This window comes from Mobula birostris, chromosome 13 (assembly GCF_030028105.1).
Source record: "Mobula birostris isolate sMobBir1 chromosome 13, sMobBir1.hap1, whole genome shotgun sequence".
NCBI classification, from domain to species: domain Eukaryota; kingdom Metazoa; phylum Chordata; class Chondrichthyes; order Myliobatiformes; family Myliobatidae; genus Mobula; species Mobula birostris.
Genome location: NC_092382.1, coordinates 27,984,457 through 27,994,647, shown reverse-complemented (window position 1 = coordinate 27,994,647; position 10,191 = coordinate 27,984,457). Strand labels below are relative to the sequence as shown.

The following is a 10,191-nucleotide window of genomic DNA, read 5'->3' as shown; positions in this document are numbered from 1 at the left end:
GCAGTTTGTTCTTTGGTCTGTGTGACCCGTGTTAGTGTGGGGAGCGGGATTTTACACCATATTCCCGGTACAGTCTCAACAAAACACAAATAATTGTCACTTTGCCCGGACCATCGGCCCCGCTTGCAGGGCAACAGTCTGCCGGTGTTTGCCCCCCAATGTGGTGAATCGCCACCACCGTGGGCTCAGACATTTCCACAGATGAGCCCCTCCTGTCCCCACCGGGACAAACATCCTGTCCGCCCCCTCTCTCACCGTCTTCATCCTCTCCCTCCCCGGGGAACCGGCATCAAACCGACGGGCCGAGCGGTCTCCTCCTACCTCTCAGCGACACATCAGACTCCGGCCGCAGGAGACGCTTCACAAACGCCCCAACTTCCCTCGGAGGGAAATGGAAATAAATCAGAAAGCGGACATTTACTTTGACGGTTGTCCCGCCGTGACGGAAAGTTCGGGAGACGGTGTCAGCGGGGGTAACGCCCTCCCGGCTGGTCCACCTCCGCTATTGGCTGGAAGCAGTGATTGACATCGCTTCCCACCAATGGGAATAGCGCAGCGCATGACTCCACTGTTGACAGCGGTGGGGGAGGGGCTGGTCACGTGATTTGTAGCCCAGCCGTTAAACCGACCAAGCTCGAGCTCACCAGCGCGCGGGGCACAAAAGGCCCCGGATGATCGGTTGAGGTGAGAAGGGGTCTCCGGGTTGGGGGTCTCACCGGGCGGCGTTTTCAACACCGACTTCGGGTAGTTGCTGTGACTCCGGACTCCGTGACCCGCAATCCCGGGACAGTCCTGCTCTCTTCCCTCTCTCTCAGCCCCACCATACGTACACGGGCCCCGGGGAGCTTCCGGCTGATGAGGGAATGGGAACCGATGGGTCTCTCAGACAGAGCTGAGCTCCAGCTGTCTAAATGCAAGGATCGGGAACTCGGAGAAAGGGAACAAAATCTTTTACATCAGCTGTTGTGAAAATCACCTTTGTTCTGCCTCCAGTCACAAACCAGAGAAAATCTGCAGATGCTGGAAATCCGAGCAACACACACAAATTGCTGGAGGAACTCAGCATTAGTACTCTTTTCCATAGATGCTGCCTGGCCTGCTGAGTTCCTCCAGCATTTTGTGTCTGTTGCTGGTTCCACCCCCTCTTGTTCTGGACTTTCTACCCGTGAGAACATGTTTTGTCCCACTCTCTCTGGGTACATAATGATATCAAACACCTTTGCCCTGGGCAACAAGTAGCTTTCACATCACAAATGTGCCAGACTCCAATGAGACAGACTACTGCCCTTCCCTTCATATTCATTGGCATTGCCATCACTGAGTTCACCACCGTCAGTCACCTGGGGGAGGGTTCAGGGGAAATATTTATGTACAATACAGAAACTGGTGTTACCTGTGTGTATTGTGGTGATGCAAATTTTGCTGGAGAATTAGCAAGTGGGAAGAAGTGGAGTGATATTTGAAAATCTGACTTTTTTAAGTGTCATTTAGCAAGCAAATGACATATGGATGGTGTGCAAAAGCTCTGACAAGAAAATCCATCATTACCTGTTACAGGCCTGCAACTTAGGTTGTGTGAGAGTGTAGATGAACTTAAACAAACCCAGAGGAGATCAAAGTTCTTACAGTGATTTGATAGCTGTTAAAATGAATACCTCTCTATATAAAATTCACTGTGCACATGTGGGAAAATTGCATAATACAAGCTTTATGTGCACACTGGTCATTACAAATTTGAGGGGAGATTGGTGGGAAGGTGGGGAGACCTCCAGTGTCCCTGATGCCATGACGTACATGATGTGCATCCAGCTGCAGCTTGTAACCCTGCACTTTAAGGAGTTGGAACTTGAAATGGATGAATTCTGGATCATCCAGGAGTTGGAGGGGGTGATAGACATGACATGAAGAGAGGTGAGTTACACCCAAGGTGCAGGACACAGGAAACTGGGTGAGAGTCAGTAAGGGGAATGAGGTTAAATAGCCATCGCAGAGTACCCTTGTGTCCATCCCGCACAACAACAGGTGGACCACTTTAGAAACTGTTGAGATTACCTGGCAGAGAAAAATCAAAGGGGTGATAGGGGATTTGTTAGTTAGAGGAACAGAACAAGAGGGGACTAATATCCCAGTGGTAAGGCTCGCCAGTGCTAGTGTGGGGAGAGGGGGTGTGTGGTTAAAATAAGTTGTAGGGGAAATGGGAGCCAGAATGACAGAACAGATAGTGGAGAGGGTGAATTGAATGAAATTGACTTTATTGCATACGTCCTTCATATACATGAGGAGTAGAAATCTTTACATCTCCATCTAGATGTGCAATGTGTAATTTATAGTCATTTATAATAAATAGTTTGTACACAGGACAGTCAATATAACATAGAAATTCAATTGTATCAGCATGAATTAATCAGTCTGATGGCCTGGTGGAAGATGATGTCCCGGAGCCTGTTGGTCCCTTTGCTGTGGTACTGTTTCCTGGATGGTAGCAGCAGGAAGAGTTTGTGGTTGTGGTGAATTGCGTCCCCAATATCCTTTGGGCCCCTTTTACACACCTGTCTCTGTAAATGTCCTGAATAGTGGGAAGTTCACATCTACAGATGTGCTGGGCTGTCCACACCACTTTCTGCAGGTTCCTGCGATTAAGGGAAGTACAGTTCCCATACCAGGCAGTGATGCAGCCAGTCAGGATGCTCTCAATTGTGTGTCCCTGTAGAAAGACCTTCGGATTTTGGGCCCCATCCCCAACTTCTTCAACCATCTGAGGTGAAAGAGGTGCTGCTGTGCTCTTTTCACAACACAGCCGGTATGTACAGACCATGTACATGAAAGATGGCAAATGGAGTTTAATGCTGGTAAGTGTGAGGTGCTACATTTTGGTCGGACTAATCAAAATAGGACATACATGGTAAATGGTAGGGCATTGAAGAATGCAGTAGAACAGAGGGATCTGGGAATAATGGTGCATCATTCCCTGAAGGTGGAATCTCATGTGGATAGGGTGGTGAAGAAAGCTTTTGGTTTGCTGGCCTTCATAAATCAGAGCATTGAGTATAGGAGTTGGGATGTAATGCTAAAATTGTACAAGGCATTGGTAAGGCCAAAATTGGAGTATTGTGTACAGTTCTGGTCACCGAATTACAGGAAAGATGTCAACAAAATAGAGAGAATACAGAGATTTACTAGAATGTTACCTGGGTTTCAGCACCTCAGTTACAGAGAAAGGTTGAACAAGTTGGGTCTTTATTTTTTTGGGGCGTAGAAGGTTGAGGGGGGTCTTGACAGTGGAATTTAAAATTATGAGGGGGATAGATAGAGTTGACGTGTATAGGCTTTTTCCATTGAGAGTAGGTGAGATTCAAACAAGAGGACATGAGTTGAGAGTTAGGGGGCAGAAGTTTAGGGGTAACATGAGGGGAGTGGTAGAGTGTGGTAGCTGTGTAGAATGAGCTTCCAGCAGAAGTGGTAGAGGCAGGCTCGATATTGTCATTTAAAGTAAAATTGGATAGCTATATGGACAGGAAAGGAATGGAGGGTTATGGGCTGAGTGCAGGTTGGTGGGACTAGGTGAGAGTAAGCATTCAGCACGGACTAGAAGGGCCGAGATGGCCTGTTTCCATGCTGTAATTGTTATATGGTTATATGTGAGATCCTTGGTGATGTTTATGCTGAGGAACTTAAAGCTGTTCACCTTCTTAACCCCAGATCCATTGATGTCAATAGGGGTTAGCCTGTCTCCATTCCTCCTGTCATCCACAATCTGCTCCTTTGTTTTTGTGACAAAGAGGGAGAGTTTGTTTTCTTGACACCAGTCAGATGTTGTTCAGACCTTAGACAGAGTCAGCAATCAAATGGTTGAGCATGGTGCGATGAATGTGCTGAGCTGTGTATATCACAATGCAAGAAGCATCGCAGGAAAGCCAGATGAGCTCAGGACAGGGAATTATGATATTGTAGCCATTGTTGGGACTTGGTTGCACCCAACGGTCTGATGAATTTAGAGGAATAAATTTGTTGAGAGATTGCACCATGCCACGATACAAAGGTTGTTCCAATAAGTGATTTTAACTTTCCATATATTGACTGGGACTCCCATACTGTAAAAGGACTAGATGGGGTAGAGTTTATCAAATGTGCCCTTAATCAGTATGTAGAATTCTTGACGTAGAAGTGTGCAATAAGCTGTTAGGAAATGATCCAGGGCTGGTGACAGAAATTAGTGATCATAATGCATGAGATTCAAAGTAAATATGGAAAAAGAGAGATCTGCACCACGGGTTGAGATTCTAAATTGGAGAAAGGTCAATTTTGATGGTATGAGAAAGGGTCTGACAAGTGTGGTTTGGGACAGGCTGCTTTCTGGCAAAGGAGTACTTGGTAAGTAGGAGGCCTTCAGAAGTGAAATTTTGAGGATGTAGAGTTTGTACATGCCTGCCAAAATAAAATTTGAAAAGTTACAGGTGCAGGGAACCTTGCTTGTCATTAGATATTGAGGCCCGGGATATTTTGTTCCTCTAAATGCCTCAGATTGTTGGGTGCTACCAAAACCCATTAATGACTACAATATCATGATTCCACACCCTGAGCTCATTTGACTCTTTTTTTAGTTGTCTGCTGTTGGTTTCTGAAAGTTTCCCAATAGTTTTTGGGTAAGTTATTGGAACATTTGTGCAGGAACCGGATATATACTGTAAGTATTTGGTTAGGTGTGGACTGATAAAGGATAGACAGCATGGCTTTGTGCACGGTAGGTCATGTCTAACCAATCTTATAGAGTCTCTCGAGGAAGTTATCAGGAAAGTGGATAAAGGCAAGGCAGTGGATGTTGTCTACATGGACTTTAGCAAGGCACTTAACAAAGTCTCATATGGGAGGTTGGTCAAGAAGGTTCAGTCACTCAGCATTCAAGATGAGATAGTAAATTGGATGAGACACTGACTTTGGGAGAAGCCAGAGTGTGGTAGCACATGGTTGCCTCTCTGACTAGAAGCCTGTGACTAGTGGTGTGTCATGGGGATCAGTGCTGGATCTGTTGTTGTTTGTCATTTATATCAGTAATCTGGATGATAGTGTGGTTAACTGGATCAGCAAATTTGTGAATGACACCAAGATTGGTGGTGTAGTGGACAACGAGAAAGACTATCATGACTTGCAGTGCGATCTGGACCAGCTGGGAAAATGGTTTGAGAAGCGGAAAATTGAATTTAATGCAGACAAGTGCGAGTTGTTGCACTTTGGTATGACCTACCAGGGCAGGTTTTTCACAGTGACTGGTCGGGCACAGAGGACTGTTGTAGAAGAAAGGGACCTGGGAGTACAAGTCCTTAGTTCACAGAAAGTGGTGTCACAGTAAGATAGAGACGGAAAGCAGGATTTCCGCCCATTGGCCTTTGTGAACCAAAGTACTGACAACAATAGATGGATGTTATGTTGACTTGTATAAGACATTGGTGAGGCCTAATTTGAAGTATTGTGTGCAGTTTTGGTCACCTACTTACAGGAAAGATGTAAAAGATGTTGAAAGAGTTGTGAGAAAATTCACAAGGATGTTACCAGGTCTGGAGGACTTGGGTTATAAGGAAAGATTGAACAGGTCAGGAATTTATTCCTTGGAATGTGGAAGACTGAGGGGAGATTTGTTTGTGATAGAGGGGCATAGACAGGGTAAAAGCAAGCTGACTTTCTCCACTGGGATTGGGTGGGACTACAACTAGAGGACATGGGTTAAGGGTGAAAGGTGAAACGTTAAGGGGAACATGAGGGGAAACTTCTTCACACAGATGGTCATCCGGGTGTGGAATGGGCGGCCAGCACAAGTGGTGCATGCAAGCTCAATTTCAACATTTTAGAGGTTTGCACAGGTACCTGGATGGTAGGGGTATGGGAGTGGGCAGTTTAAATAGTTCAGAACAACCCAGATGGCCCAAAGGGCCTGTTTCTGTGCTGTAATTTTCTGTGACTGTGACAAGAACCTGAAATAATACAAAAATTCACTCTAAGTCCTTTTCATAGCTGTGTGGACCAACCATTCATCTCAGCAGGATTTTTTTATATGGCATTAAAACTGTGGCACTTCAAGTTAATAATACATAAAAGAAAATCCTCGCTGCACGTCAAGAAAGACAATTTGCGTGAGACTGTTTCACTTACTGTGGGGCCAGGCACCCATGCCGCTCAGCAGGAACAGGGAATAACAACAATGGAGAGAGTCAAACTGAGCCAAGTCACAGATTGGAGATGGCAGAAATGCCCCATTCTGATAGAGACAGGAAGAGCATCAGGGAATTGATGGTCATTCCAGATACCAGCACTGTGACCAGTCAGAAGATGATTTCTTTGTCGAACTTGGGTTGAACCTCATTGTAACAGTGTGATACCAGATCAAACCTTGGCAACTCAAGTAATCTCATCTGAAATGTTGTCCTACACCCACTGATGGATTTTGATGATCTTTTTACAGGTTAAAAATAAGAAGGAATTTTTCTCCAGGAATTGCAAACACAGCACGCCAGTTTTGCTGTCTCTGTCTAGATATTTAAGAAGTAGAGCAAGGGATTCAATCGACCATCCTTCCTGGTCAGACTGTTGGGAGGGATTCACTCGGTCATCTGACTGACTGGCACACCCGTCATTTCACACAGTGGGAATGGATTCAATCGGTCATCTCAACTGAAGGTACATCAGCAAGTTCACACTGGACAAGGCCATTCATCTGTTCTGTGTGTGAGAAGGGACTCAGTCGGTCTTCCCACCTGTGGACACACCAGTCAGTTCACACTGGGCAGAGGCTGGTCATCTGCTGAAATTCTGGGAAAGGATTCACTTAGTTATCTGACCTAATGGCTCACCAGTGAGTTCACACCATGGAGAAGCCGTTCACCTGCTCAGACTCTGGGAAGGGATTCAGTTGGTCATCTAACCTAATGGCTCACCAGCGAGTTCACACTGGGCAGAAGCCGTTCACCTGCTCAGACTGTGGGAAGAAATTCACTGAGTCATCCACCCTACAGAGACACCAGCGAGTTCACACTGGGGAGAAGCCATTCACCTGCTCAGTCTGTGGGAAGAGATTCACTGAGTCATCCACCCTACAGAGACACCAGCGAGTTCACACTGGGGAGAAGCCATTCACCTGCTCAGACTGTGGGAAGAGATTCACTGAGTCATCCCACTTACGGGTACATCAGCGTGTTCACACTGGGGAGAAGCCTTTCACCTGCTCAGAATGTGGGAAGAGATTCACTCAGTTATCCCACCTACAGAGTCATCAGCGAGTTCACACCGGGAAGAAGTCGTTCAACTGCTCAGTCTGTGGGAAGGGATTCACTCACTCATCCAGCCTACAGAGACATCAGCAAGTTCACACTGGGGAGAAGCCGTTCACCTGCTTAGAATGTGGGAAGGGATTCACTCAGTCATCCCACCTACAGAGTCATCAGCGAGTTCACACTGGGGAGAAGCCGTTCACCTGCTTAGAATGTGGGAAGGGATTCACTCAGTTATCCCACCTACAGAGACATCAGCATGTTCACACTGGGGAGAAGCCGTTCACCTGCTCAGTCTGTGGGAAAAGATTCACTGAGTCATCCCAACTACGGCGACATCAACGAGTTCACACTGGGAAGAAGCCATTCACCTGCTCAGTCTGTGGGAAGAGATTCACTCAGTTATCCCACCTAAAGAGTCATCAGCGAGTTCACACTGGGGAGAAGCCATTCACATGCTTAGAATGTGAGAAGCAATTCACTCACTCATCCACCCTACAGAGACATCAGCAAGTTCACACTGGGGAGAAGCCATTCACCTGCTCAGTCTGTGGGAAGGGATTCACTCAGTTGTCCCAACTACAGAGTCATCAGCGAGTTTACGCTGGGGAGAAGCCGTTCACCTGCTTAGAATGTGGGAAAGGATTCACTCAGTCATTCAAACTACTGGCACACCAGTCAGTTCACAGTGGGGAGTGGCCGTTCACCTGCTCAGACTGTGGGAAAGGATTCACTCAGTCGTCCAAACTAATGGCACACCAATCAGTTCACACTGGAGAGAGACCACTCACCTGCTCAGACTGTGGGAAGGGATTCACTCGGTCATCCCAACTACTGGCACACCAGTCAGTTCACACCGGGGAGAGGCCATTCACATGCTCAGTCTGTGAGAAGAGATTCACTCAGTCATCCTACCTACAGATTCATCAGCGAGTTCATACTGGGGAGAAACCGTTCACCTGCTCAGAATGTGGGAAGAGATTCACTCAGTCATCCACCCTACAGAGACATCAGCAAGTTCACACTGGGGAGAAGCCGTTCACCTGCTCAGTCTGTGGGAAGAGATTCACTCAGTTATCCCACCTACAGAGTCATCAGCGAGTTCACACTAGGGAGAAGCCGTTCACCTGCTCAGAATGTGGGAAAGGATTCACTCGGTCATCCGAAGTACTGGCACACCAGTCAGTTCACAATGGGGAGTTACTGTTGTTCTGAATCACAAGGTTTCGTTTGCTGTGGACTGTCATTTTAAGAGCGAGAGAGAGAGATTAAGAAAGTGAATCAGTCTGACTTTCAGCTTGTTCACATCACTCACAGCTTGTTTAATTTTAACTGAGGACACAGACACTCAGATTCAGATGGAGACAAAGGCGGAAAAGTGGAAGGATCGAAACCAGGGAACTAGTGGCCAAGGGTCATTGTTTCGAACTTTCCTATGCCGACAAGGGTGGGTTAATTATCAACTCAGCATACATCAAACGTGTGGTTGTCACCTCGTTTGATCAATAGGAGTGGATCTGATTTGGGGTATCCTGTGGAGACCACTTATGTGTTAACCCTTGCCTGGGTGTGGTGTGGAAATTCACTTGAAGACGATACCCCTTGTGACAAGTCACTTTCGGTGATAATTCGTATGTGGATGTGAAACGACAACGGATAAAATCTACAGCTACTGTTCTCTTGTTTTACCACTGTGGAACCTGTGGAATTTGACATAGTTGCCTTCTCTCAACATTTACCCTGGACTACAAATATCTCTCTCTCATCACCTATTCTGTGGATGAACTGAACTTTCATAATTCACCATCTCAAGACTAAGCCTTGTTTCCCCTGAGCTCAATAGTTTGGGAGTTATATTTACACACAGATATACACATAGCACTGTTAACTTTTGCTTATCTTGCTTAAGTTACGATATTATAAGTAGATACTATTAAAGATAGTGGATTTAACATCAAAACCAGACTCCAGTTGTAGTTTGTTGCTGCTGGTTCATTTCTAAAGTGTTACAGGGACAAAATTGGGACCTGCATCCGATATAGGAAAAGATTTGGAGGCGTATTGATTAATTATCAATTTCATTGGGGAAATCCCTTTTGATTTATTTGTGTGTGGAAAATCAGCAGCAATGGATGTTGATAGATTTCTGGAAGCATCAACCTCTGAGGCAGTAAAGGACACCAGAAGGATTGAGTTGTTGAGTATTGCTAAAAGGTTAAAACTTGCTAAGGTGAAATTGACAATGAGAAGGACACAGATGCAGAAGATCATAACTGAGCATTATGTATCTTAGAGTGTGTTTAAAGTGCAGGAGTTGGAGGTGTTTCCTGAAAGTAACCGAGTCAGTTTGAGCTCCAGTACAAGTTAGAAAAATTAAAGATGGAGGCTGTGGAAAGGCAGAGTCAGTTTGAGGCTAGAGAGGCAGGAAAACAGAGAGAACAGGCAGAAGAACAGAGAGGAAGCAGAAAGACAGTGGATGTTCAAGTTGGAAAAGATAGAAAGATTGTAGCAAAGGTGTCTCACGTCAGACTCTGGTGATAAGTTTGAGGCCAGTTGAGAAGTTAAATTGGTACCTCCATTTGACAAGGCAGAGGTTGATAAATACTTCCAGCAATTTGAGACAGTTGCTCAGAGTTTAAAGTGGCCAAAAGAGGGTTGGCCTATTCTCTTACAAAGTGTAATTAAGGGGAAGGCTCAGCAAGCCTATTCTGCTTTGACAGTTGATGAAGCAACTGATTATGACACAGTGAAACAGGCTGTGCTCAAAGCTTACGAGTTGGTCCCAGAAGCATACAGGCAAAAGTTTAGAAATTTGAGGAAACCTCTGAACCAAACTTATATGGAATTTGCTGATGAGAAGTTTGTGTGTTTTGACCGCTGGTGCACATATAAAAATGTAAATGATGATTTTAACAGCTTGAAAGAGCTGGTT

The 10,191-nt window shown here is 45.7% G+C and overlaps 1 protein-coding gene across 2 annotated transcripts; it reads left to right on the top strand.

Annotated features, from left to right (window-relative positions):
• The first annotated feature begins 617 nt into the window (after positions 1–617).
• On the top strand, positions 618–9,905 carry LOC140207505 (uncharacterized). Of its 2 annotated transcripts, none has more exons than XM_072276031.1 (2): positions 618–684; positions 6,455–9,905. In XM_072276031.1, the coding sequence occupies exon 2, from the start codon at positions 6,858–6,860 to the stop codon at positions 8,472–8,474; it is 1,617 nt and encodes a 538-aa protein (XP_072132132.1). In that variant the 5' UTR covers positions 618–684; positions 6,455–6,857; the 3' UTR covers positions 8,475–9,905. The 2 variants fall into 2 exon arrangements, with proteins under 2 accessions (XP_072132132.1, XP_072132131.1); XM_072276030.1 differs by lacking the exon at positions 618–684 and adding an exon at positions 2,718–2,849.
• The last annotated feature ends 286 nt before the right edge of the window (positions 9,906–10,191 follow it).